Here is a 27,979-nt window from a genome sequence, read left to right as displayed (position 1 = left end):
GCGGGGCGGGGCGCGGCGCGGCTGGTGCGCTTGAGGAGCGATGGCGGCGGCCTGAACTCACCTAACGGTGCCGCGGCAGTCGGGCCTAGTTAGGGTCGGTGTTCCGTGAATGAACGGTGAGTATGGGCCGGAGGACTCCGAGAGCACGCGAGGGGATGAGAGACTGAGGCATGACGGCTCCAGTTTTGGTGACTGTACGGGTTGTGAGGGGACAGGGCTAGGGGTTGGCATGTGGTGAGGGGCCGGGTCTCAGGTAGGAGAGTAGGGTTAGAGCCTAGAAGTCGGTGGACAAGTAAAGAGCTGGCTTGTAGGAGGGGCTGCGGTGCTTTCCGAGGGGCCAGGTGGAAGGGACTAGTGAACCGGAGGGGCTGGGGCTCCTGTGGGCGGGAGTGAGAGACAGCCCTGGGACCTGAGTGTTGGGGTAAGGCCTGTGCGGGGTAGGGGACAGAAAAGGGCCAAGGCAGGAGCGTGCGGGCTGGTGGTGAATTGGTAAGGGAGTTGAGGACAGGGCATGGGAGGAAGCACTGAGGGTTTTTGAGACTTGGATAAGGGTGAGAGCTTGGTTCTGAAGCCTCATTCAGTGGACTGCCCTGGCCACTGAGAGTAGTAGTTGTGGACTGAGTAGGACAGCTTGAGTTGGAAGTGTGCACTTGGCACTTCGGCTCCTGTGGGTCCTACGTATTTTGGAGAACAACAACAAAAAAAATGAAGGCATCATGGGCAAGAGGAACTATGAAATCATTTTTGAGGCTTCGTCTTCAACAGAGTAATCACTGGGACCCTCATTCCTTCAGGTTCCCCTTTGGGACTGCAAACTTGGAGATGGTCCCTCTCAAGGAGGTTTTTGGACTGTGCCAGCCTGGTTTTGTTTTCTCTCCACCTGCTTCTGGGCAGCCTGACTCTTCTGATGCCCCTCACCTATACTGAACTGTGGGGCTTTGATGATTTTCATATCTATTGGATTAACCACTTTCAGTTGCTATTTTTTCTTCCATGGAAGTCACATGGTTTGTTACACACAACACTAAATTTCGGTTCCCAGACAGGAAGGCTTTGCTCTCATAGTTTGACATGTTTACATCTGTGAAACCACTTTCAAGATACCAGACATTTCTACTACCCCCAGAAGTTTTGTCCTATACCTTTGCAGTTCATCCCTTCCTCCATGACCTGGTATTGGGATCGCTTTATTAGCTTTTAACAGGTTCCTATCTTCCTGTCAACCCACATGCACATGAAAACTTTGGAAGTTCTGAAAAGCTGGGTTGGCGCTCAGTGGTAAGAGCTCGTTTCACTCCAGTACATTTTCATCTCCGCCACAAAGCCTAGGCACCTTCCTCAACATCAGGAGGAGCCAGACTTTTCCTGTCTAGACCCTTCTCTGAGAACTGGGGGCAGCCCAAGATCCCATTCTGTTCCAGTGTCTCAGCCTCAGAACCAACTACTATTCCATTTCGTGGTATGTTTTCATTGCTTCTCTCTGGAGGCCAAAAAGGTGTTCATGCTGGTGAAACCTTGGCAACCTGTCCAGACAGTCAGAACTGTATAGAACCTACAGGTATTATAACAGAGTTTAGAGCAGTGATTCCTAAACACTGGGCCAAGGATTTTCCAGTCCATGATAAAGTTTTCATCTGTCCAAGGTGGAAGGAGGAAAAGACAACATATGAAAAATGAGTTTTTCATAAAAAAATTTATTCTGAGATGATTATTTCTATTTTGGTGTTAAAGTGTACTCCCACTAATGAAATAATGATGACAATAGATGGTGGATTTAAAAAAACTGGTCTTATTTATGAAAATTAAAAATAACAATCCTATATTTTAATATTTAAAAAATATTTCTACTGGTTAATGAATTCCAGATATTTAGAGTGATGATGATGTGGTGGTTGTATTATGGTGAAGAAGCATATCTTTATGCAGTAATTCTGGATAACTTCTATCTCTGAACAGCAGAATGCTTGATAAAGCAATCTCACATTTTACTGGATTTACACAGGTACATTGTGAAATAGGCAAAGGTCGGGGTTCTTTTTTTATAGATGAGGAATCAAATTCAGAAGCCAGAGGCCACAGAGTGATAAAGTGCCAAAGCTGAATCCAAAATTTGGTCTCCAGAGACTGAGAGTGACTTGGAGAAAGAAAGTTTGTAACAGGGAATGTAGGTGATGTGGACTAAAAGGCATATGATGTATAGGAAGGGCTGTGATGATGTAGAAGACATTATAGTGGCATTTTTTGTGATTTGCGATCGAAAGATGAAAGGTAGTCTGAGGGCGACATAGGGATGAGGGTTCTGCTTGGTGTTGTATACGTGGTACCTGGATCACATCACGATAGTGATAGGATGAGTCACGTCACATGTCAGAGGGTTCTTTGGGACTCTTCGAAATTCTTGGTTATTTTGGAGAAATCACTGGGTTTGGTAAGCTTATTGTTTGCTATACTGAACTCTTTGTGGAATAGTATGACTGTTGAATAGTAATTAAGTATAATGGACATACAGCTTAGTGGTGGATCTGAGAAGATGAAACAGGTGAGGAGGATGATGTAGAAATAGACACATGTTGTGTGTAACCATTTATTCCACATTTGCTAGTGCCAGACATTCTTCCAAGACCTGGGAGAACAAATATATGCATTCATATATTTATTCATTTTATTCAGCAAATACTTCTGTAACATATAGTCTGCCCTTGTGATGCTCACATTTTATGAGATAACAAGATAAATAAGATATGGTCCTCTTAGGTCTTAAGGAATTCTCAGTCTGGTTGGGAAAGATAGACACATGAAAAAAATAATTTAAATTTAGAGAGAGAATAAAATATGAAAATATATGATAATGAGGTGATTACTTCTCTGTATCTATCTCAGTCTCTCCCTGTGTTCCAGTTATATATATTCAGTGATCTACTATATATCTCCAAATGTATCTCAGATTTAACATGTCCAAAACAGAACTCATTGTCGTTTCTCTGAAAGCCTGCTTTTGTACCTTATGCCCCACCTCAATCCAGGCAAGGACTTCAGTGTCATCTTCCATTCTTTTTGCTCCTTTACCCCTTGCATTTAATAAGTCACTAAAATCTTAATACATTTTCTTTTCTTTGATCTCCCTTTTTATTTCCATTGCTACAACTTCACTGTTAGAGCTTTGATTTCTTCCTCATCTCTCGTCTATATTCTGCCCCCCCCCCCCCCCCCCGCCAATATCTTGCCTTCAGATTTGTTTTTTTTCTTGTTCATCCCTGGAATGCTCTTTCTAAAAACACAAATCTGATCATGGAACTCCTCAGTTTAAAAACTTTTGGCTCTTTGTGTTCTGTAGGACAGCATCCAAATTCTTCAGTGTGGCATCATTTGGCCTCAGCTCACCTCTCCAACCTCATCTCCTGCCACTCTGTACTCAGTTCTAGCTTGAATAAATTGTTAACAGTTCCTTCACTAACTTGTTACTTTTTTTGAGCTTTGAAATCTCCGTAATAACTGCTTCCTCTCCTAGGAATGATTTTTCTTTGTTGTTCAGTGAACTTTAATCATCTTTAAAATCTAGTTCAGCCTCACCTCCTTTTTGACATCGTTGTCACACTTACCCAACAGTAGAGGTGACCGTGTGTGACATAGGGATTCACAGTTGTAAAGGGGAGCTGCGGTGTGATTCACATTGTGAGTTATCAGGGCTCTGCCGCAGTCAGACCAGAGGATCCCCTGTAAGAAGCAGAGGTTGTACTGGGGAGAGGCGAAGTAGTGAGATGGGACCACACACTGATGGGGCCACACACTGGGCGGCCATTTGTCTTACACATGTAGGCTGAGAGACAGACAAGTTATGTAAGCTGAATTCTAGGTTTGTAGGCTTCTTTGAGGTAGGTCCTCACCCCGCCTTCGTATTCCTGAGGTTTTAATAGAGTCTTTCTGCTTTCACTACTTAGGGTAACAGGCCATCAGTACCTCTTATAGCAGTATCAGTCATCTTGCCTAGAAAGAGAAGCCTTAGGGATTTTACTGACCTGTTCTTAGGTCAGTCTAGTCCCTTTCTGTCTGCTGTAAGTGTTGGCAGGTGTATCCCTACCCCCATCTCCCTTTTTCTCTTTGCCTCTCCCAGGGCAAAGGTTCAGAAGTGAGACTAAGCCACTTCCTGCCTGGTGGTTACTGTTCTGAGACTGGTGAACACTTGCTGAGTGTGACTGTAAGGCTCTAAGGTGAGAGCCTAATTTTGGCTTTTTTGTGGGTCTGAAAGATCATCTCCTACACCTTTTTCCCCTGTGGCTGGAGCCTGAAGATAAATCTGTAAAGAGGGTGGGTGTCTATTTTTTTCTATCCTTTGTTGTGGGAGGAAGAGGCACAGTAATAGGGTGGTGGTTCCGTAATCTTTTTTGTCTTATTCTGAACTTTACAGGGTTAACAGGGAGTGAGAAAGTATAACTAGGTGATGAGGGACACCAAACCAAGATTTCTTATGTTTCTCCAGTATATGAACAGGGCCCAGGTTAAGTGTTTGCTTTTAGGTTCTGAGACACTGATTCCAGCCTGGCTCTTTTCCTTGAGGTCTTTGTAAAGAGAGGGAATGGGGATGAGGAAAGGTACTGGAGGCTAGTCTTCCTTCGGTCTGTGAGCAGTGCCCTTGTTGGTCAACAAATGGAACAGAGGTGGGCACCTAGGTACATTGCAATGCAGGTTGGTTAATCTTTGGAATTGAGTTCTAGAAGCTGGAGGCAGTTTAGTTTTGGAGACATTAATGCCTTACTTTGCTGAGATTGGATGCTTGGCCTGTCTTCGGCTGACTGGGTTATGAGTGTCAAGTGGTGAGGAAGAACATGTTAGAGTAGGTTAGATCTTTTCCTCTCAGTCAGAGGCGAGGGCCCCTAGGTCAAACAGGATCGGGAGTGGGAAGTGGGGAAAGGTAAATGTCATTTAAAGAGTACCCGCCTTTATGCCTGGAGGGCTACGTAGGTTATCTTATTTAATTCCTAAAATAGTAACAGTACTTACTTTATCAGAAATTTTTAGATGAGGAAAGTAAGGCTCCAGTGTGTGAAGTGATTATTTAAGGTCTCATAGCTGGTAAATGGTGGACTGAGATTCAAACCTTTGAAGGATCCAGAACTTATGTCTTACCTACTACTTTGTGTTTTAGCTGCTCAACCTTAGGGTGTCTTATCTGTTTTCAGTCCTCAAATGAGATATGATTGAGAAAGCGGTCTGTAAGCAATAATGCTCTGGTCTCAGGGTCTTTGCAGGTAACAGATGGCACAAATTCAGTTTGGGAAAATTTAATAAAGGGATGATATTTACAGAGATAGGGGCAGAATTTAAGGAATCTAATCTAACAGGGATGATCCAGTATCTCAGGGTTAATCACAGTGAGTGGGCTAGTAAGGCTAGTAACAGGAGACTTCGTATCAAGGTTCCCAGGTGTTGGTTTTGCCTTCTCCATCCCATGCTTACTTGGGACCATAAGTATTTGGACAGATGGGTAAGTACCTTTTCTGGTATGTTCCTGCTGCTGATAGTTACTAGTCTGAGCAACTGTTTTTGATGGTTTATGGGAAAACATGTATGAAAGACTGATCTTCCATTCTTTGGCTCTGCCACCTTCTTACCCCTACTTTTTCCCCCCACCCCCCACTGTTTTGGGTTAATGATAGAGGGGAAGTTGGCTGGGGGTGGTAGTGGTTGATATTTGCTTCTTTCTTTCAGATTTTGGCTTTACCTGAAGTGGCACCCATTCTTCATTTATTTCTGTTGACCTCCTTTCTCAGAGAAAGTGGTATACCTCTTTTTCTCTGACTAATCCTGTACCTTATATTTTGTCAGTTATTCCCATCTTATTTATCCATAACCTGTTATTTTCTTCAGATTTCTTTTTCTCACTTGACAAGTACCTTTGAGGATCCCCATTCTAAAACAAAGCCAAACCAAGAAATAAATATTCTCTTGACTTCCCACCACCCCTCCCAGCTGCTTTAAACTGTTGTCCTGTTTTCATCCTTCCTTATATTACTGAATTTCCTGAAATTGGATCTTACTCATTTTTAGCTTGTAGTCATTCTCTAACCAGTTACTTTCCTAAGGTAATATAAAACTTGATTGCTAAAACCAAGTGGCCATTTTCAGCCTTCATTCTGTTTAATCTCTCTGTAGATTATGCACTATGGGCAACCTCTAGTTTCTTGAAACGTTCTTCCCCTTGATTTCTAGATTACCACTATTTCTTGGATTTCTCCTTCCATTTCTGGCTACCTTCATAGTTTTCTTTAGTGCTCTTCCTTTGCTTTCCTACCTGCTTTTCCCAAGGATGTTACCCTTAGCTCTTTTTATGATCTGTTGATCTCTTTGGATGATTCCGTCCATTTCCATAGCTTCATCTACCAAGCTGATAACTCCTGGATTTTTATGTCTGGTCTTGATTTCACTCTTAACCTCAAATACAATATTTTTACTTGCTTTCTGGACACCATGGATATTCTATATGTGAGTCAAAACAACGTCTAAAACTGTACTTTATTCTCTTTTCTAAAACACATTTCCCTTTGTTATTTATTTCTTGTTTGTTAATATCACTATGTTTTAGTGAGTGTCCTGTACTTCATATCAGGGCCTTCTCTTATCCTCCAGTCATTTACCATGTCTTGTTGCTACTCTTTCCTGAATAAGTTAAATCTGGAGGCAGCTTTTCTGCGTATTCATCCCAGTTGTACTTACTGGCTGGCTAGCTTTGACAGTTTATTTAACTTTTCTAAGCTTCCTCATAGTACATCTAGTTTTTTTTTTATATAAGGTTTAAGTGAGTTACTATATGTCGTACTTAGAATAGAGCCTGGCACATAATAAGTACTCAATATATGTTAGCTGTTATAATTATTTTAAAGTCATCATTCAGTTCCACAGGCATTTTTGAATGCCAGGCACTGTGTTGCCACTGGACAACTCCATTAGGTCCCTCTTCAATTTTGTTGAAAGCAAAAGGAATTGAAAACTACCCTAGCTACAAAATAATTTGTCACCCAAACATAAAGTCATTCACTTTTTCAACAACAATGATAATTTCCATTTGTTTGGTACCCTGGAAGTTATTTCACTTTCAAGTAATGTACCAATAAAAAAAAAGGTTAAGGTTGTTTAAAAAAAAAAAAAAAGAAGAATGAATGATATGGTCACTTTGTTAAGGTACTTGTTATTAATGGCAGAAATGTTATAGATGTAAATAGTTCCAATATGGGACATGGTAAGATAGAGGTGAATCTCAGACTTAGTTTTTCTTTGTTAACCTTGACTTTAAGCACCTTAGTTCATACCATCCATTTTGTGTTTCAAAAAACAATTGTTGACACAGATTCTTAAAAATTGGCCACTGCCATCTGTCTTTCTGCTCCACCTTATACTACTATTTGACATATTTTTAAAGGCGAATTTGATCTTGTCATTTCCTTGTTTAAAAACTTCCTTTGTTTCCAGGGTGTCCATAGATAAAACCCAAACTCCTTAGCATGATGTTCAGTGATACAACGTTCACCCATATTTACCCTTCAACTCATTGTATTGTTCTTCTCTAGATAGTCTGTAAGTCATCAAATTGGCAACTGTTTTTCAGATTTGTCATGCTCTTTCATAGTACTGTATTTTTGTATATACCTTTTTTTAATATGAACAAGGCCTTTTCCTCTGCTCTCTTTGTGGCCAGTATCTATTATTAAAGATTTAAGTCAGATACCACGTTTCTGAAATCCTCTTATAATTTCTCAGGCAGAATTAATTGCTTTCTTTCATGCCCCCATTACACTTTTGCAAATTCTTCTGTCTATAATATGTACTGGAGTTTTTTCAATGGTCCCCAGCAGTTTTTATCTATTTTCGTTTTTCTAGTGCTTATGTAGCAAAGTGCCTAGTACTTTATCAGTGAGTGTCTTGTCTACTACGTAGGACCTGTTCTGTACTTTGTAAGACTGTCCCCTGTCCCATAGAAAGTTTCCTTAAGCACAGTTGCTTCATTCCTTTAGTTGTGAGCTGAAAATGATGAGGGAGAGTATCTAGGTTGAAGGGGATGGCAGTGTGGGGCTGTTGCCAGGTCCCTGGGTTTCTTCAGCCCTTGCTGAGTAGAAAGAGGAAGGACAACTAAACCACACCTTTCCTCTGAAGTTTTTACTTCTTGAGAGACAATACTGCTGAGAGGTGTGGTAGGTGTGAAGGAGAAGGAACTGTGAAACAACAGCTATTTTGTTACTTTTCCCCTTTCTTTAGTGAGGGTGTCCTGTTCTGTCCCCAGGAGTGATTATTGGTATCTGACAGGAGTGGGGAATATGTGTGTATGTGGGAGTGTGTCCATTGTTCTGTTTTTTTATTGGTTCTGCATTTCCACCTTTTAAGAGTATTCAGACAATTAAGGGTCTATTTGCCAATTTCCTACTGGGTGGGTTTCTAAGGAGGGAACCCTGGTAGGCAGAATAAAATTTATTCCTCAACAGTAAAAGAGGGCTGGAGTCAGGGTAAGACTGGGTTTTCTTGATTGTTTATTTGTTCATTAATTCATTCGTTCACGCATTCACTTAAGTATTCATACATTCAACAAATATTGAGTCTTTAGGCCCAACAGTAAATAAAACAGATAAATCATACCCTCTATGAGCTTACATTCTAGTGGGGAAGATAGACAAATACATAATTTCGGGTAACGAGAACTGCTAAGAAGAAAATCATATTAGGGAGCTAGAAGAGAGTGAAGGTGGGAAGATGTGCTGTTTAGATAGAACTGTTGAATAAGGCCTCTCCTAGGAGATGGCATTTGAAAAGAATTGAGAGATGGGAGTAATGGGAAGATCAGAAGAGCATTCTAGACAGAAGGAATGGAGAAGTATTCACAAATACACATTCACACATTTACTGTGTGAGTAAAGTATGAGTGAGGAAGAAGATGGTGGAAGGTTACACAGATTAGATTATATAGGGCCTGATAGGCTAAGGTAAGGGATTTGGATAATTACTAGTGTGATAGGGAATCATTGGAAGGTAGTCAGCAGAGGAGATACATAATTTAGGTTTTAAAAATATCACTCTGGTTGCTATGTGAAGAATAGACTCTCAGGGATAAGACTGGAAGCATGGATGCTAAATTGGAAGCTATTGCAATAATGAGACACATTTTAAAGGTAGAGATGATAGAGTGTGCTGATTAACTGGATATTAGAAGTAAGGAAAAGAAATGAGGATGATATCCAGTATTTTGGCCTAAGCATGTAGGTGAATGTTGATTATTATGGAGATAATAACAAGGCTAGAATAGAAGGCTAAGGGAGTGATAGGTTTAGGGGTAGAAATGAGTTCTGTTTTAGACATGTTTAGTTTAAGCTGCTCATTGTGTGCGTATGTGTGTATGTGTGGAGTTTTCAGTGGAATGGTGGTTCTCAGTTCTTTCTGCTGGGTGGTGGAGAGTGACAAAATTCTGTTGACCTCTTCCAATCTCTTTTTGAATTAGATTTTCAAGTCTGGACTGGTCAGTAACCTCTGGGCTTGCCACTCCAGCCTGGTGTATTTTCTGGCTCCATGGCCAGCTACTGGCTCCTACAGACCGGATGAAGCTGACTGGAAACACGAGTGGAGAAAGCCTCCAGCTGGCAAAGTCACAGAGTGTGGTCCTCTGGCCGCTGGCCCTGCCCAGCCTTCCTCATGGAGAGGATGAACTGGCTGAGCAGACTGGCCTCTCGTGGCCCTGGGCACCGCGTAACTCAAGGGGCCAGTCTGCAGACCCCTGTCATGGCTGACCCTGAGACTTGTCTTATGGTCTTCAAGAATCACTGGTCCCAGGTAGGGGACTGTATGCCAAAAGGCCTGGTCTACTGGCTTCCTGAGTCCTAACCTCTGTGTCTCCTCTCATTGTCCATTTTGTCACCGTAATCATCTTAGATTCCTTCTTCCTTCTGTCCTGTGTCCCCAGGTGGTACGAATCCTGGAGCGGCAAGGTCCTCGGGTAGCTCCTGGAGGTGCAGATGATCTCAGTGCTGTGCGCAACCATACTTACCAGATGTTGACACTGCTGGCAGAGGATCGTGCAGTCCCTTCGGCCCCCACTGCCCCTGGGCCCCTTCTGGAGTTTGCTCTGCGCGAGGATCTGCTAACTCGTGTGTTGGCATGGCAGCTTCAATGGGATGGGCTTGGGGATGGGGTTGAAGAACGGCGGGCTGAGCAACTGAAACTATTTGAGATGCTGGTGAGCGAAGCTCGCCAGCCACTGTTGCGCCACGGTCCAGTTCGTGAGGCTCTGTTGACCTTGCTGGATGCCTGTGGCCGCCCTGTGCCCAGTAGCCCAGTACTGGATGAAGGCCTGGTGCTACTTCTCAGCCAGCTGTGTGTTTGTCTGGCCCGGGAGCCTTCATTGCTTGAGTTCTTCCTGCAGCCACCTCCTGAACCTGGAGCAGCCCCCCGCCTCCTCCTCTTTTCTCTCCTTGTTCCCTTCGTCCATCGAGAGGGCACCCTGGGCCAGCAGGCTCGTGATGCCCTCCTCCTGCTTATGGCTCTGTCAGCTGGGAGCCCCACCGTGGGCCGCTACATTGCAGATCACTCTTACTTCTGCCCGGTTAGCACCTCCTGGAATGCGGGGGAGGTAGGGTATGGTAGGTGGGCACTGGATAGGAGATGAAGAGGGTCTGTGTATCCGGGCTCTCTCCTCAGGAACTAGCCCCATGGGTTTCAAAGCGGTGTGTGGAGTTGGAGTGGGGGTGAAACATGGGCTTAGGAGGATAGGGCAAATACTAAGGTTCTTTGTGGACCAGCGTTCCTAGGTGATACCCTGGAACATTGGGTAATTATATACCTGCTCTGGTAATAGCTTTTCCCCTACTCCAATCAAAGCTCTAGTTTAGTAGCTCCCCTGTTCCCCTTTTTTTAATATTGTCTGAGTGTTCATAACCTGTCTCTGGGGATGGCCTCTAGGTGCTGGCCACAGGGCTGAGTGCCCTGTATTCCTCACTGCCCCGAAAGATTGAAGTTCCAGGGGATGATTGGCACTGTCTGCGTCGGGAGGACTGGCTGGGAGTGCCAGCCCTTGCGCTCTTCATGAGTTCCCTAGAGTTCTGCAATGCAGTCATTCAGGTGGGATTGGGGTTCCCAGGAGGTCTAGCCTGGGGAGATGGTGTGGGAGGGGGTAAGTTCTTTGGAGTTTTGCTATTCTGTCATCTTGTGGACAGTGTGCCTATTTGTATTATACCATTCTACTTTCATTCAGACACTTGTTCCTCTCACAATCCTCCCTCCTTTTTCTTGCAACCCTATAGGTGGCTCACCCTCTGGTGCAGAAGCAGCTGGTTGATTATATCCATAATGGGTTCCTGGTACCTGTCATGGGCCCTGCTCTGCACAAGGTAAGAGTCATGGGTAGCAAGACAGAATGGGGATTAGGCAGAAGGGTGGCAACTTCAATGTCAGGACCAATGCGGGAGATAGTGGGCTAGGTACTCCTTCCTTTTTTTCCTCCTGGTTTCTCCTTAAAACTCAGGGAAAGCGGCTCAGTATATGTGCAGGGAAGCCCTAAATTTCCGAACTTTCCCTTCCCTTCATCCAGACCTCTGTGGAGGAGATGATCGCCAGTACTGCCTATCTGGAACTTTTCCTACGGAGTATCTCAGAGCCTGCCTTGCTCCGTACCTTCCTGCGATTTCTGCTGTTACACCGGCATGACACCCACACCATCCTTGACACCCTCGTTGCCCGTATTGGCAGCAACTCCCGGGTATGGCCTTACCTCTGTCCTGGCTTAGCTGGATGAGCCGTCTTCTCTCTCTAACCTTTGTTCTGAAGGGTGTTACTGCCCTTCCTTGGCCTTTGCTTCCAGCACTCACTTTAAAGTTGATATTTACTTCTAGTTATTTAACCATTTTGGGTACAGATTTTAATCTGCTCTTTTGCTTTTGTAGTTTATGACTCTAGAACACAGTTTCCTTTTGTGGAGGCCTTTGGCTTCTCATTAGGGCTATAGGTTTTGTCTTTGTGGTACGCTTGTGATATAGCATTGATGTGAGGATTTTTAGCCATGCAGTGCTCTGTGGCCTGTTGTGGGTGACTCAAGATCACTTTTTTAGCTTTTGTGTCTGCTTTGATAGCTGATCCAGCTGCTACTGGTATGCTTACCATTTTCCCCCTTGGATTTGCTGTGTTTGAAATGCTGTAACTTGGGGTGTCCACCCACCTACCTACTTATATACCTTCCTCTTGAACATTTGTATTGAGTGTTTACTATTATGTTTACATTATGTTCTCTGATACTGAATACATAATGGTAAACATGGTAAACATGGTTGATGACTTCATGAAGCCTTCTGTATAGCTTGGTTATGTTGGCCTGACTAACTTCTATAGCCTCTTGTGGCTTAAAGTAAATCATACTGACTAGCCAGTCTGTGTGCCTGACTGTTTGTATTAGTTTCCTATTGCTATAATAACAGACTACCACAAACATAGTGACTTAAAATAACACAATTTTATTATCTCTATTAGCAAACACATTACTAAAATAATTGAAAATTGTCGTCATTGTAATGAAAAACCAAACATGGTAAGAAAGAAAAAAACCTCTCTGAGGAGTGACATTGAGCTGAGACTTAAAGGTCATGAGGGAGTTAGCTTATTGAAGAGCAACTGGAAGAACAGCCTAGGCAGATGGAGCAACATGCAAAGGACAGCAGATAGGGAAGAGCTTAATGTATTTGAGGAAATGAAAGACCAGTGTGACAGGAGGTGTAGTGAGCAAGGGGGAGAAGGGAGTAAGATGGAAGTAGAGAAGTAGGTGGGGTTCAGATCATGCATGGCCCCGTAGAGCATGGTAAGAAGTTTGGATTTTAACTATCAGAAATGTATATAAAATAGAGTAAATAGTTTCTATGTCATAGAGACCTGAAGTCTTTCTGGGGGAATAAAGCATTAGTTTGGCCATGGGCTTTTTGGCATTTATTTTGGCCCTGGAACCACTTTTGTTTCCTTCTTTTATGGGTCCTTGTGTTTAAAACAGAAGTTCTTGGACCACTAAGGGTTCTAGAAAACTGTTCTACATAATTGAGGTAGTTGGTAGTAGGCTCCACGTAGATGAGGTTCCCACATAGGTATGTTTTGTGTAGGTAAGGTTTCTGAATAGCTAAGTTAAGGTATATATGAGATACTCTAGTCTTATTCTGATCAGACCAGTGTTTCTGAATGAAGGTGGACACTTTCAAACTTGAAAATTTGAAAGTGTCAGTAACTACAATAACAGATTCTAAGCTCTGCCTTAGATCTATTGAGTTATAATCTTTGGAAGTAGGCCTATGACATGCATATTTTAAAAAATGTTCCAGAAAGTATGATACATGTCTTAGTTAAGAATTATTGGTATAAACCAATAGAGAATAGATGTGAAAGATTGAATTTTACAAAGATATAAAAAATTTTTATTTCTCATTATGCTGACATTAGACCATGGTCTTATATCTGTTTGACCTTAAGGAATTCCTGCTTATGTTTCGGGACAATTGATTTCCTTCTTGGGGTTGATTTTTTTTTTTTCTGTTCTGGCCTCTATCCCTCCTGCTTTTGTCTTAACCTTATCCTAACTTCTTTGATTCTCCCCCCTTTCTTTTTTAGTCTTTAACATACATTCCTTTTAGTCTCGTATTTGGTCCCCTGGTGTCAGGAACCTTTTATGTTCTTGGGGTATTTCTTCTTGGTTTCTGGTTTTTGGAGGAACCAGATCTCTTCTGATTTCAGGATGCCCATATTGAGCAGGCAGATGCTTTTCTTCCCACTGTTTTGCCTTTTTAAGCTTGATTATGTTGGCCTGACTTTGTAACTTCTATAGCCTCTTTTGTGGCTTCAAGTAAATCATACTGACTAGCAGTCTGTGTGCTTGACTATTTGTAATAATAGATTACCACAAACATAGTTACCACAAATTTGTTATATTACAGTTCTGTAAGTTGTATATCTGCCACAATCTCTGTGGGCTAAGATAAGTGTTGGCGGGGCTGTGTTCCTTTTGGAGGCTCTAGGAGAGAAGATCTGTTTCCTGGCTCATTCAGGTTTTTGGTAGAATTTATTTCATTGTAGTTGCAGGACTGAGATTCCTGTTTTTTTGCTCGCTGTCAGCTGAGGACCATTTCCAGCTTCCAGAGGCCAACCAGTTCTTGGTTTATGCCCCTCTTCTGTCTTCAGAGCCATCAGTGGTGGATTGAGACCCTCTCATGCTTCAAATCTCTCTTCCTTTTTTTTTTTTTGACCTAGCTGGGAAAGGTTCCTTGCTTCTAAGGACTCCTATGATTTGTTTGGGCCCCCCTTGATAAGCCAAGATTATCTTCCCATGCCAAATTCTGTAACCTTAATCATATCTGCAGGGTCTCTTCTATCATGTAGGGTAAAATTTATAGGTTCTCGGCATCTTTGGCAGGGAGCATTCACCAAGATGAATAAGTCTGAATGTTTTCATTGCTAGTTAAAATGGTCATTTTCAGTAAACCTCCTAAACATCCATGCTGTCCAAAATGTGAACTGCTTTCTCATCTTTTTTCTACTATGGTTGGCTTTTAATTCTTAGTTAGTAAATGTTGAGCACCTAGACTGTGTCGGTAGTGCCCTAGACTTAAGACCCAAAAGCTGTGTTCAGGGAGCTCAAGGTGTCTGACATACTTGCGATAAGGGAAGTTTATAGAAAGTGCTATTGGAAATTCAGAAGATTGAGGGAGAGCTTAACATGTGTGTGTCCTCTTTGCCTATCCAGAGGCTAACTACCCTTCTTCCTTTTCTAACACAAAAGGTTTCCCCTATTCTGGACCCACCTATTTTTTCCTTTTTCTGTCAGCTGCCCTTGAGCTTCCTTTATCCTACCTTCTGAGAGATTAACACTGGTGTTGGTGAGGTGACTCAGACTCCTTTTCACAGCCCCGCCCACTTCCCAGCTGGTATTCTTCCAGGTTCCCTCTGTTTCCTTGTTGGTGGGCATTCCACTACTGTGCTGCTGCGGTCTCTGATGACAGGCATTCACCTAGTTATCATGTTGCTGTTCTCTTCTGTTAGTCATTTATTCAGTCCTAGTATTTCTAGGGTCTCTTTTCATGGATATTCATTGCATTTAAGTATTTTTGGAATCTCTGCTGACTAGTGAATATAGCCAGAGAGTCTGCTGATGTTTATGGTCTATAGAAATATGTTGAGTTTGACACTTGGTGCATTCCTATCTGTTAATAGTGAAGTCATGCCCTCAAACATCATGTGATCATTTATTGAATGATTATTATGTGCCAGGCCTTGTGCACATTGTTCCTTTAGGAATGGTTGGGCCTGGGGCTGGGGGTTTCTCTTTTGGTAAATATCCTGGAGGGTAGAAGCTCTTATGGTGACTCCTTCCCCCACTTTCGTCCTCCTCCCCAGCTCTGCATGGTCTCTCTGAGTCTCTTCAGGACCCTACTGAACCTCAGCTGTGAGGATGTTCTGCTGCAGCTGGTTCTCAGGTACTGGTAGGGGCAGGGCTGAGGGATGGCTGATCATGAATCCTAAGGGCCTTGTGATTGCTGGGGTGATGGGTTGTATTGAGGTTGCTCATGTGTTTCCTATTGGAGCCAGTTCCATTGGCCTGATGTTCACCCAGACCCTGTCCTTCCTTCCTGATCCAGCCTGTGTCTCTTTTCTGCTATCTCTCCCAGGTATCTTGTCCCGTGTAACCATGTGATGCTGAGCCAGAAGCCAGCTGTGCGTGATGTGGATCTATATGGACGAGCAGCAGACAAATTTCTCTCCCTAATCCCACGCTGTTGTCGGCACCGTGCCCCCAGCCCACCACGTCCAGAGCATGCCTCATGGGCACGAGGTGGGCCTAGCAGGGAGTCAGGGAGAAGGGAGGATACCATGGGTATGGCCTGGATTCTGGGGGAGCCTAAGAGGAAGAGGTAGGGGGGAGGGTGGTGGCCATGAGTGGTATTCCATCTTTGCAGAAATCATGAGGTGTCTTGTGAGATGGATCCTTAGCTCCACTAATGAAATTTAGCTTCTGAGCAAAGCTGTTCTACTCTAGTCCAGTATTCTTTCTATTTCCATTGTTTCTTTGGTGTTGGTGGTGGTGAGATGGGGTGGTGGATGAGGAAAAGCTTCATTTGGAGGGTGGAGAGTCTGTTTCTGCTGCTTCATTGCCTTCTCTCTGTTTCATTAAGCGTCTCGTCCCTCTTCCTGGACCTCTGTTTCTTTGATCCCACTTAGTGCTTTTCTCCCATCTGCAGGCCCTGGAAGCCCAAGTGTTGACTCCTCTTCTGTGGTGACAGTATCCCGGCCCTCCACACCATCTCGTTTGGCCCTCTTCCTGCGACAGCAGAGCTTAGGTGGCTCCGAGTCCCCAGCCCCAGCCCCTCGCTCACCAGGGCTTGCTGCCTCCCCAGCCTCCAGCCCTAGTCGACGGCCCAGCCCTGCAGAGGAGCCTGGTGAGCTGGAAGACAATTACCTGGAGTATCTGCGTGAGGCGCGCCGTGGTGTAGACCGCTGTGTCCGAGCCTGCCGTACCTGGTCTGCTCCCTATGATGGCGAGCGGCCCCCTCCTGAGCCCAGTCCTGTTGGCTCCCGGACTAAGAAACGCAGCCTACTGCCTGAGGAGGACAGGGACAATGTCGGGGAAGGGGAGGAGGAGGAGCTGGGGAGTGGCGGACTGGCTGGGGGTACAGGGGAGGGCCCTGGCCACCTGCCGCCGCCTCAACTCAATGGGATGCCAGGACCATGGCCTGAGGGGGCCAAGAAAGTTCGTCGGGTGCCACAGGAGGGAGCTGGGGAACTGCTAGAGGGCACCTCTGAGGGTATGGCAGGACTAGAGGGCTTTGGGCAGGAGCTCCGGGATCTGGAGGTGGCATTGAGCAATGGGGGGGCTGGCTCAGAGCCTCCCCTAGAGCCTCCACTACCCCTTGAGGAGGAGGAGGCCTATGAGAGCTTCACCTGTCCCCCTGAGCCCCCTGGCCCCTTCCTCAGCAGCCCTTTGCGGACTCTCAACCAGCTGCCAAGCCAGCCCTTCACTGGTAAGCTACTTACCCTAGGCCTTTCCTTTGTGTACTCTTTGCATGTTTTCAATGTTATTTGTGCTGGTTTCTGAGACTTCTTGGCCATGTCATTTTTGTGCACTTGCCTAGCTCCTCATCCATTTTGCTTGGGTTCCTTCCAGATACATACCATGTCATACCTGTGTCTCTGTGCCTGTATGTACATCTTCCATGCCTGTGCTTTTTTGAGTATTATGTTTGAGCCTTGTATGTCCATTTTATGTGCATGTTCCTCTTCTTCCCCACTGTGGCCCCTTCCTGGGATTTGTGATCAGGTTATTCTCTGTTTGGTGTTTCCTTGTGAATCACAGCAGTATATCTGAACCACGTGGAAGACATACATGTTGACCTGTGTATGAGGCACCTGTCTGTATACCATGCTGTGCCGATCAGTTATCTGGCTGGGTCTTAGCTGTCCTGTCAGCTCTTCTGTGGTCCAGAATCAGCTCTTCCGGTGTTCTTCCCCTACTCAGCCCTGGCTGCCTTTCTCCCATCCTCCTCACAGGACTCAATTTCAAGGTTTTCCTGTTCCCTGTCCTTGTACCTTGTTGGTTGCCATGACTGTCCAGTAAAACTTTTTTAAGGATTTATGGATAATATTAAGGAATGAAGCAGATAGGGTGAGATACCTCTTTTGGGCAAATGACAAAGTGTGGCTCTGAGGTCATCAGCTGAGTTCTTTTGGTCACTGCAGGAGGCCTTTGGAGCTAGACCTGACCTGAGTGGCTGGGCTAACTCCTCTTTGCTTTTGTTTGAGAGCCACTTCTATCCAGTCCAGCCCTCAGCTGGTTATTATTCTTATTCCACACCCTATGGGAGGGGGGAAGAAAAATGGACAAAAAAACCCACCTCTGGGAAGGAGTGTAGTACTTTGTACTAGACTTACCTTGAATTAAGATCCTTTCTGTGCCACTGATGCATGTAAATCACTTATTGGGATGCTGGTACATTGTGAGACACAGCACATGGTAGCTTTTTACTAGGATTATCATCTCTTGAGTGCATGGCAGATATTAGTTGACTAAGGCAACCACCTACCTCTGGTTGTTTATAGTCAGGTTGTCATGCCTTAATCAGTACATGTTCTAACTGGGTTTGGGATATGCTGCCATCCTGCTTGCACAGCATTAGGGATTCTGCTCTGGAGTCATGAGGACTCCCTCTTGCAGACTACAGAAAATATGTCCTTTCATTTATTTATTGTTTGCTTCGCTCCCTCCCGTTCAGAAACACTAGAAGGTGGTGTGCAGGTTTTACCACATTCTTGAAGCAGTAATTGAAGCTCTCTCTGCCCTTTTACTTCTTTGTAGACTCATCTGAGGTTTTTGAATTTTCTCATTAGGAAAGTGTCAGGAAATGAGAGGAACAGAAGGACAAAGTTATGAGGTATATTAGGACCCTGTTAACCTAGAGTTGTTTTGGAGGTAAGGCTAGTTGTGTGCATCTGGATTGGAAAATGTTCTAGAATCTTTTCTAAGATTCACTGCTTCTTGCTCTTCATTGTTCTCCTGTCCCAATTTATAGTGCAGTTCTTAGCACAGTCTATCCCTGATCAGATAGACTGTGATGGCCTGGGGTGCTAGTGCTGCGCCTAGTATTGGCCCCTTTTGAGGCCACTTCTCCCAGTGGACTGTTCTAATCCTTTCTGTTATCCCACCAAAGGGTCTGCCCTGAATTGGTTCTCTGTGGCTCTGAGCTAAGCTCTTTTCCCCCCACAGATTTTTCCTACCTTCTTGATTCGCATCTCTGAACAGAGCTGATTTCTTCTTTGATACTCCAAAAAGTTCTCTCCTGACTCTAAGTTGGCCCATATAGTCACCTTCTTTGCCTTTGCTACACTTTCGTCTTGTTTTCTTCTTGACCCAAGTCTAATGTTATCCCTCTGTTTTGTGTGTAACCTGATTTATCTTTTGGTCCTGATCACTTTCTCGCTTGTTGTTTCTTCTTTTGTGCCTCTTGGATGAAGTTTTTTTTTTTTTTTTAAACAAAACTGGGAAATACATATAGTTATTATTGAATACTTAAAATTTGCTAGATTGGGGCTAAATGTTTTATGTTAGTCTCTCTTTCGTCCTCTTAATAACCTTATAAGGTGGGTATATTTTCTTATTTTACCTGGTAGGAAACTGCTTGGAGAGTTTTGATTCATCCAATAACTAGTAAAGGGTAAAGCTGAAATTTGAAACCAGGTCAAACTCCAGAGCCAGTGATCTGGCTTTTCAGCTCAAGTGTGTATAGTTAGTATCTGTACTCTTGTGGGTCCATGTGGTGCTTGCCATTTTATCTTCTCCTGAATAGGTAGTCACAGGATGTTTAAACATACCCAGAGACTGACATACAAATAATTTTTATCTAGTTGTTGGGGGGGTGGGGTCTCTTGTTTTTGGAAAGAATGCGTGCAATGTGCATTGTGTTCAGGCCATGTATCCTTGTGCCCACCTCCCCCAGGCCCCTTCATGGCTGTGCTCTTTGCCAAACTCGAGAACATGCTGCAGAACTCCGTCTATGTCAACTTCCTGCTGACAGGGCTGGTGGCCCAGCTGGCCTGTCACCCCCAGCCTCTGCTCCGCTCTTTCCTGCTCAACACCAACATGGTCTTCCAGCCCAGTGTCAAGTCCCTGCTGCAGGTGTGCGATGCATGCATGCATGGGTGCATCCAGGCTCCATGGTGGGCCAGGCCCGCAGCTGGAGTGACCCTGGGGGGCTGGGAACATGCCCAGTGGGACTAGAAAGGACTGTGTCCGTCCAGAGCTACTGAGAAATGTCATGAAGTTGTGCTTCCTAGGTGTTGGGCTCTGTGAAGAATAAGATCGAGAGCTTTGCAGCCTCCCAGGAGGACTTCCCAGCACTGCTCTCCAAAGCCAAGAAGTACCTCATTGCTCGTGGCAAGTTGGACTGGGCTGAGGGCCCTGCAGCTGGACCTGCTCCTCGCCGCTCCGATCCTTTAGGTGAGGCCTACCTGACCACCCCTCTCCTGACCCTCCCTACATAGCTAACTAGCTTAGGTTAACTGAACACTTACGAAGGGTGAAGCTTTGTGTTGGGAACTGGGAACTTGAGTCTTGATGTTGATTCTCACGCTCTGGTCAGAGGATGATATCCTTCTATCCACCAAGAGCTAAATCAGCAGTACCAGCAAGAACTGCCATAATAGTTGGAGATAGGCAAGGGGACAGAGTAGTATCTAGTTTAGATATTGTTACAGCTTGGTAAAGAACATGGCATTTGACATGAACCTTGAGGGATGGGTAGGACTTCCATAGGCAAAGGAGTAGAGTGGCCTTACTCCTTTGTTTAGGGGACAGCATGAACTATTTAGCTGGAGAGAAGATTTGGAAGGTGGTGGCACAGTCAGTCAGTAGTAAGGCTGAAAAGATTAGACCAGAGCAGAAGGTTCTCAGTGTAGAAGTTGGGCTGGGTAGTTGTGATCTTTTAGGCAATGAAAAACCTTTAGGTAGTTTTGGAGGTTCTTAGATCTGGGAGTGCAGAGATAAGTATATTCATATGCTAGGTGATTTGGAGCTAAGAGAAAATATAGCTAGGTTGAGCAGTCAGAATGTGACCTTCTTTAAGGCTTGAATTAGAATAGTAGAAATAGAAAGGAAGAATTTGATAAGGTGGAAATGGGATGGAAGTAATGGCAGAATTTGGTGAATGGTTGTGGGGTACAAGGAAGAAGGATGAATTAAATATGACCATGAAATTTTAAATCTAGATCTTTCATCAACAAATATCTGAGCACTTGCCATGTGTGCTATGTATTGTCTTTGGTACAGGGGACTCAGGGAGGTACAAGATGAGATCCCTGCCTTCAAAGAGCTGACAGTCTAGAGACTAGAGGAATGTCATAACCAAGGAAGCAAGGTCTCAAAGGTGGTGTGTTCCAGAGCAGCAGGAAAGGATTGGATAGGAAAAGATTTTTTTCCTCCTTTGAGGCAAATGAGGAGAAATCAAAGGAGGAAATGGTATGTACCAAAGGAGTTGTGAGGTATGGAAGGGAAGGTAAGGGAATCGAAGTTGTCCTTTGTTATCAAAGTAGGAGGCAAACTAATATGCCAAGAGCGAGAGAGCATGTAAGATGGAACTTAAGGAAAAAAGTGTATGGGTTGGTAAGAGAATACCTGAAGGACTATTATATAGCTGTGAAGACCTAGTTAAGTTCTTTAGCATGATTTCCTGATGGTCTAGTACTGTGAGTATTTCTTGTTTCCACATTCCTGGTACTGTGTTCTCTGTGAAGGGCCCAGGGATACAAAGGTAAATGAAATAGAGTCCGAGTCCTTAAGCTCACAGATTAGTGTATGAGGTGGATCACATGTAAATGAGTTATTAATACAATATGATTAGCGCAGTAAAATGAGAAATCAGTGGAGATTTCTCAGAGAGGTGAGGATAGTGAAATTAAGCCAAGAATGAAAGCAGTAGAGAGAGCAAAATTAAGGCAGAGAGACTACAGAAGCATGGCAAGAGCATGGAGGGTTCCAGGAAGAGCAGATTGGTGTGGATGCAAAGCAGGGTGGGGCCTAGAGGGTTTTGAGAAGAGGCTGGAGGAGTGTGAGCCTGGTTTTGAAGGGTTCTAAATGCCAAATTTAATAGATCTGACAAGTATTGTTCTGTAATCAACCTTAGAGGTAGAGAATGGGGACTATATCATGATCTAGAGACAAGATCCCCGGAGTGTAGGGCCTAGATGTGGAAGTAGATCCAGAGCCCGGAATTTGTCTAGACAGGGAATCAAAGGGGAGAGGTCGATATTTTAACTGCCTCCTTTGAGGCCAAGCTGACATGAAGTTGTCTGGCCACAGCCAGTGGGAAGGCGGCTTTGGTGAGTATAGGAGAGGGACTGGTGGAAGGTGAAGTGGCACAGGAGAGCAGATCTTGGAGAGGCAGTGGAGGATGACAGAAATGATAGTCTCTGAACTATATGATTGCATATATAGCCTCTGTGAGTATTGAAGGAGCAGAGGATGTGGGTAAGGTGCTACAGATAGGCAGGGCCAAGGTGGAAGTGGTTGACTCCAGTTCAGGAGAGTGATAGGAAGCATGAAGTCAAGTCATGTTATGGACTGAGAAGAAATAGCTTGGTTATGGAAGAATTGGTTATTGGCCAGAGGAAAGGTAAGAGAATCCCTCAGGGTGAAGGGGCATGGAAAAGAAAGGGGTCCTGGCTGGGAATGAAGTGGCTGAGGTGTTGACTTATTGGGAATACTGAGGATGATGGTTTGCTGGGTGGGGAGGCTGGATAGAGGGAAGAAGCCTGGGCAGTCAAGAAGCCCATGCAACCCAGGGGGTGGGGGAGTTTTGTCTCTTAGATCAAGGGGGAGTTTCCCTGACCTCCACACCTTCACAATACCCCTGTTTATTCGCAGTGAAGAGCCGGAGGCCGTCCTTGGGGGAGTTGCTTCTGCGGCATGCACACAGTCCAACCAGGGCCCGGCAGGCGGCACAGTTGGTTCATCAGCCCGGAAGAGATGGCACAGGACTTGGCCTAGGTGGGGGCTCCCCTGGGGCTTCAACTCCGGCTCTTCCCCCCCGGGGTGGAGCCAGTGAGCGCCAAGGTGAGGCTCTGCGAGTCAAGAATGCTGTCTACTGTGCAGTCATTTTCCCTGAGTTTCTCAAGGAGTTGGCTGCCATCTCCCAGGCCCATGCTGTCACGTCACCTTTCTTGTTGGATACTTCAGAGGAGGGAAATATCTTTCCTGTCTCAGACTTTGGGCCCCTCAATCCTTAACTTTCTTCCATGCACAATCAGGGCCTTGAGTGGCCTGGGTTGGGGCCAGGGTACAGGCTCCTTTTTATGTTTGGGGGGAGTGGCAAGAGGACTTTTTAATTTATTTCAGATGATTGTTTTATGGAGAATTTGTTGCAATATGTATAAAAGGGAAATCTCTATTCTGTGTTCATTCTTCTTTCCTACCCTTTTTCTATGGGGCTGGGCCTCAAAAAGATTGTACGTAGATGGGGAGGTGGTTAGGGATATTTTCTTTCTGGTGAGAACATTGATGCCAAAGTTTCAAGGTACTCCTTATTCCCTTAGAGGGCGAGTGACCACAAAGCCTAGGGGGAAAAAAGTAGGGATTCTCTGCCTGTCTAAGCCCCAGAAGGAAGAAGTAGCAGGGGCCCAACATGGTTTGGGGGAGCAGCAGCTGATGTTTATTGGGAACCAGTATCCCTATGCCAGACCTTGGGGGCCTTGCCCCCTGCATCTCTTGCTGCGGCTTCAGTCGTCGCTGTCGAACTCCGAGGACAGACCCTGCAGCAGGGGCAGGGACATGGAGTGCCGGTCGGGGTCCCCGGGGCCCCCACCCTGGGCTCCTGGTGGGGGGCTGCGGGGGCTGAAGAGCCAGTTTTCTGCCAGGGTTGGGGATAGTTACAGCTTGACTCGTGCCCTGGTCTTTTTGCCTCCCTGGCCCCTCCCCCTAGTTTTCTGTGCTGTGCCCTCCCCCACACCAAGACCATACTTCCAACTCACTGTCCCCTGGCTCCCTCACTCCATCCCCCTCACGAGGGTTATGGGTGTCCCACACATTCCTAGGCTGTCCTCCTCATGGTCTCTCCCTCCACCTTGTCCCATCCTTTTCACCTTTGTTTTCCCCAGTATTACCTGACAGCACCTGGGGTCCTCTTCGGAATGGGTTTCGGCCCTTGTAGGAGACTCTAGTGAGTCTGCCTTCTGGTCCTTCCTGGGGACGTGGTGTAGAAGGGGCTGGGACAGGTGGGGGCACATCAGCAGCTTCGGGGATATTGTCAGGGACTGATGGGGCCACCAGAGGTGACATGATGTTGAGGTTGGGTCTGACCCAGTTGGTCCCATGGAGCAGTGGGTCTTTGGCCAGGGCCTTTTGTGGTCCTAGCACTCCCTTGGGATGCAGTGAAAACTTGAGGCATGAGAAGGCAATAGGTAGTGACCGTTGTAACCGGAGCATCTGGGGCTCCTGGCCTGTAGGCCATAGTCCCAGCTGCATCCAGGAACAGGAGAAGACCTGGTAGATGACATAGATGCTGTGGGTGCTTCGGAGCCAGGGAAGAGTCTTCTGTAGGCTCACCTGCCCTGGTGGGAGCAACAGGAAGGCCACCTTCTTGCGCAGGCCACCCATATGTAGGCGGATCCGGCAGGGCTGCCCATCTAAGAGTCGCATTTCTTCATAGGCTGTCTCTGCGCCACTGTTTGGTGAATATTCCCGCGTGCAGTGGGCAAAGGCACCCTCTGACCCTGCCTGCTCCAGGAGGTTCGGTAGCGGTCCCACTGGTTGTAGTGCCCGCCGGCCCTGCCGACCTGTCAGAGCCAGGCGGGTGTGGCCTGGGCGGGATTGCTTCACTAGCACACCCAGGAGGTCATAACAGGTTGCATCCGACAGGAAAGGTACTGCCACTACATTGGGCCCAAAGCGTTCTTCTATAACCTGCAGGTGACCAGTTTATGGGACTGAGTTAGCGTCAGGAGTTAACCTGGTAGCCTCCTCTAGACTGACCCTCCCGCTGTCACTATTCAGTTACGTTTCCACAGTGTGCTCAGACTGTCATACTTCCTGCTTGCTTCGCAGTTCTATCCTGCAGCAAAACCTTGAATGTTTACTATGTGCCAAACTCTACTAGATGCAGGGGATACATAAGAGAATGAAACTTTGTCCTTGTCCGAATGTAGCTCAATCTAATAAAGGAGACTAAAATGTAAACAGTAGTCAGCTAAGTAAAATAACAGAGAGCAAGGTGTGGAGATTAGAAATGATTTAACAGCCTTTGTCTTTGATAGAGGAGGATCACAGAGAAGGTTTCTATATGGTAATACTTGAGCCAGGTAGGAGAATGGTCAGTTCAGGAAAAGGGAACAGCCAGTGAAAAAAACCTGAGCTTGCAAACTAAGATAGGCACATTGAGGAACACATGATTTCATATTGTGTAAACGTAGGGTGCGAGGAGGGACGAGCACATGGGAACCTGTTTATGAAAGGCCTGTGTATATGCTAAGTGATAGGAATTTTATCTTGAGGACAATGGGAAGCCACTTGAAGATACTCGTTAGGGGCAGGATCAGATAAGCATTTTAAAAAGCTGATTTTGAATAGGATGGCATAAAATAAGGAGAGAGAGAAGAATCAGCTAAGAGTATTTTAATACTCCAGCCAAGACATGGTGAGCCCCCTCAGCTAAAATAATGGGAGAACTGGGTTTGGTAACCCAGTTCTGTAAAGTTTAACTTCATGACCAACTGGGGAACTCTGTAAGATCCTTTCTAGTAATTGTGATTAGGTATAACAACTCAAACAGGACATTGTTGGCTGAGACTTCTGGCTGCAGGTTCTGCTCCAGGGAGCATACAAAATTCCTTCTTGGGGCCCCTTTCATGTTAGACCCTATTCTTTAAATGCTGTGTGCTCTGCTCTACCCCCAGTCCCCAAAATCCACGTCTGTGCCCCTACTGATGGTACTATCTTCTTGGCTGACATTCCTGTAGAATTCACCAATGGTCTCTCCAGGCTGATCCACTTTTTGCCACATAGCCACTTTGGCAGTGTTGTCCCCAAGCACAAGAGGAGGGTAGCTCACTTGTGTCTACTTCGGACAGGCTGAGGTAGCTTGAAAACTACTGTCTTTTGTCACCTAGCCAAGGAAATAACTGGTGCTTTTTCTTGGTAGAAATTCTGCACAGAAGAATTTCCCAACATTTCTTCTCTTTTGGCTTACTGAGACATGGAGCACTTACTTTTTGGTAGGGGGTGTCAGGCAGAAAAAACAGGGCTCTGAGAAATGCCAGTTGGGTTTCCAGAGGTGAGAGTGGAGCACTGGTGGATTGGCATTTCTGTGTAGACTTAAGAATCTCACTTGTGCAGGGGTGTCCAACCCATGGCCTGTGGGCCACATGCGGCCCAGGTTGGCTGAGTGTGGCCCAACACAAAATCATAAATTTACTTAAAACCTTTTTTTTTTTTTTCGCTCATCAGTTTTTGTTAGTGTTTGTGTATTTAATGTGCAGTCCAAGATAACTCTTCCTCCAGTGTGGTCCAGAGATGCCAAAAGGTTGGACTCCCCTGCATAGTGTTTCTCCAGAAGGGGTTCCTCTAACAGGAGTGTGACATTTAAACACCTGGTTCTTACAGTCCAGGTTTTGGCTAAAAGGTGAATCCCTGAGTTATCTGGAGACTCTCAGAATATAGACATGAATTTGCCATGGAGGTTTATTAGGTCCTTTTTCTTACCCTTGAGGGCCAAAGTGGTTATCCTAAAATAGGAGTAATAAGGTGCTCAGTTCTATGCTGGGTGACTGTTTTCTTGGTAGAATCACCACTTGGGATCACCACCTGTTTCCACTGCAATTTTACTTCTAGGTGGAAGTTACATGGAACCTAGAGGCCTGTAAATTTAACTCTCCCAGGAGCAGCCCAGGAGAGTGATAGTGATTATCCTCCTGGAGGTACCTTGGGAGGTTTGAATTCTGAATGGTGAGCTCTTAAGACACATTCTGTTTAGCTAGATATTCTACAAAGTGCCTAATAAACTTAGCAGTCCTGGAAAGAGGAAACTAGGTCACTCAAAGGTGCCCTACTCCTTGAGTTTGTCCCACCGCAAGTGATTTATCTGGCATGTCTCTACCCTGACTTTCTGGACACTTTTCTACTTAAATAGGATTGGAAGTTTTTCTGATACTGAGATATGGTATAGTTTTCTAATAGTGAAAGATCCCATTTATTTTCACCCTAATTTTGGTTGATCTAGTCCAAGATTAACTTTTTACTCTAATACTTGGGAGGACCTTGGTTGTCATGTTTCTGCTTCCCTGGGAAGCTGACCTTTGTGGTGAGCAGCTAGTCCATTTCAAACGGGACCTATGTGCCCTTAAGGCTGCTTTGAGTATGGTTGTTTTAAACTTGGTGGTTTGCCTTCTACAAGTGCTTTAAATTCACTCTCCTTAGATCACAGAACCTGATCCCTAAATTTTCATCTCAGAATTTGTGGTCTAGATTTGTTGGGATTTGTTGGCTTTCTGCAACTAAGATACAGTTGAGATCTGCCTGTTCCTTGAAATCTACATATTTGGGCAAAAACCCAAATTTCTCATTCTGTGGATGGAATATCCATGAAGAGGTCAAAGGTAGAATTCAGGTTCTTTAGAACGCTTAAAAGGCCTTTCATGACCTCTTTGACCTTATTTTTGTGACTAATCCTTTGACCTCTGCTCTAGAGGACTTTTTGCAGTTCATAAATCCTCATTTTTCATTTTCCTCTCCTGTCTTTGCATATGCTCTACTTTTATTTAGTACACTGTTCACTCACCCACCCACTGCTCATGAACTCTTTCGGGTGTTGATTAAGCGCTGTTGATGTGCTAGGTATTCCTGTTCTCTGTATGTGAATAACTCCCATTGGCCCAACTAGACTGTCACTCTCTTCGGGAAGCCTTTCTGACCTCCTAAGTCCTGTCCCTGACTTAGTGCTTCTCCTCTCTGCCCTCATAGCTCTCTGTACATTCAAGGAACCTTTCTTACTGCTTTCACAACTGTAATTCAGTTGGACAGTTTGTGCAAAGCACTTAGTGCAGTGCCTGGCCCATAAGCAAGCACTGATTAAATGTTAGTTATTATTATCTTCAGGCTTCCCTACTCATAAGCCATTTAGATCCATCCAGGCCACACTTTGTTACTTCTTCTTTAGCTCTCTTACTTTGCCTACCTTATCTTTGATGAGGGTCCACGTGGCATCAGCTTCATCCAGTGTTAGCAGGTGGGGGGTACCAACCAACATGGTGGGATATGGGAGGGGTTAGGCAGGGCAGTGGCTGCTGCAGGAACCCCAAGCCACCCAGGGAGGTGAGGCCTGGCCTTAGGCTCTGACCTACTACAGCATGAGGTCATAGAGATCCTGCTGGGTGATGGGGCCTGGGGTGGGAAGCAGGCAGTCACTTTCCTAGCCTCACTGTTCTCACAGCCTGAGTCCATTCTCTTGAGTCA

General features: G+C 45.2%; 2 protein-coding genes across 3 annotated transcripts; one reads left to right on the top strand and one right to left on the bottom strand.

The window, feature by feature from the left end:
• The first annotated feature begins 11 nt into the window (after positions 1–11).
• Positions 12–22,910, top strand: FHIP1B (FHF complex subunit HOOK interacting protein 1B). 2 transcript variants are annotated; one of them, XM_054580578.1, is made up of 12 exons: positions 12–116; positions 9,479–9,807; positions 9,938–10,576; positions 10,933–11,091; positions 11,274–11,360; positions 11,561–11,728; positions 15,391–15,470; positions 15,663–15,826; positions 16,233–16,430; positions 19,482–19,660; positions 19,819–19,981; positions 22,403–22,910. In XM_054580578.1, the coding sequence occupies exons 2-12, from the start codon at positions 9,670–9,672 to the stop codon at positions 22,762–22,764; spliced, it is 2,337 nt and encodes a 778-aa protein (XP_054436553.1). In that variant the 5' UTR covers positions 12–116; positions 9,479–9,669; the 3' UTR covers positions 22,765–22,910. The 2 variants fall into 2 exon arrangements, with proteins under 2 accessions (XP_054436553.1, XP_054436552.1); XM_054580577.1 differs by having other exon boundaries at positions 16,233–17,012.
• Positions 22,911–23,253: 343 nt separating this feature from the next.
• On the bottom strand, positions 23,254–27,773 carry CUNH11orf42 (chromosome unknown C11orf42 homolog). The gene is made up of 3 exons (XM_054580695.1): positions 27,702–27,773; positions 23,638–24,436; positions 23,254–23,384 (listed from the first exon to the last, which is right to left on the bottom strand). Exons 1-3 carry the CDS (start codon positions 27,771–27,773, stop codon positions 23,254–23,256), a joined length of 1,002 nt encoding a protein of 333 aa, XP_054436670.1.
• Between the last annotated feature and the right edge of the window lie 206 nt (positions 27,774–27,979).

Source organism: Pteronotus mesoamericanus, unplaced genomic scaffold (genome assembly GCF_021234165.1).
Source record: "Pteronotus mesoamericanus isolate MK-2021 breed Mesoamerican mustached bat unplaced genomic scaffold, CSHL_Meso_final contig_591, whole genome shotgun sequence".
Taxonomy (NCBI): Eukaryota; Metazoa; Chordata; class Mammalia; order Chiroptera; family Mormoopidae; genus Pteronotus; species Pteronotus mesoamericanus.
The sequence above is the reverse complement of the archived record's forward strand: the minus strand, read 5'-3'. Positions and strand labels throughout refer to the sequence as shown.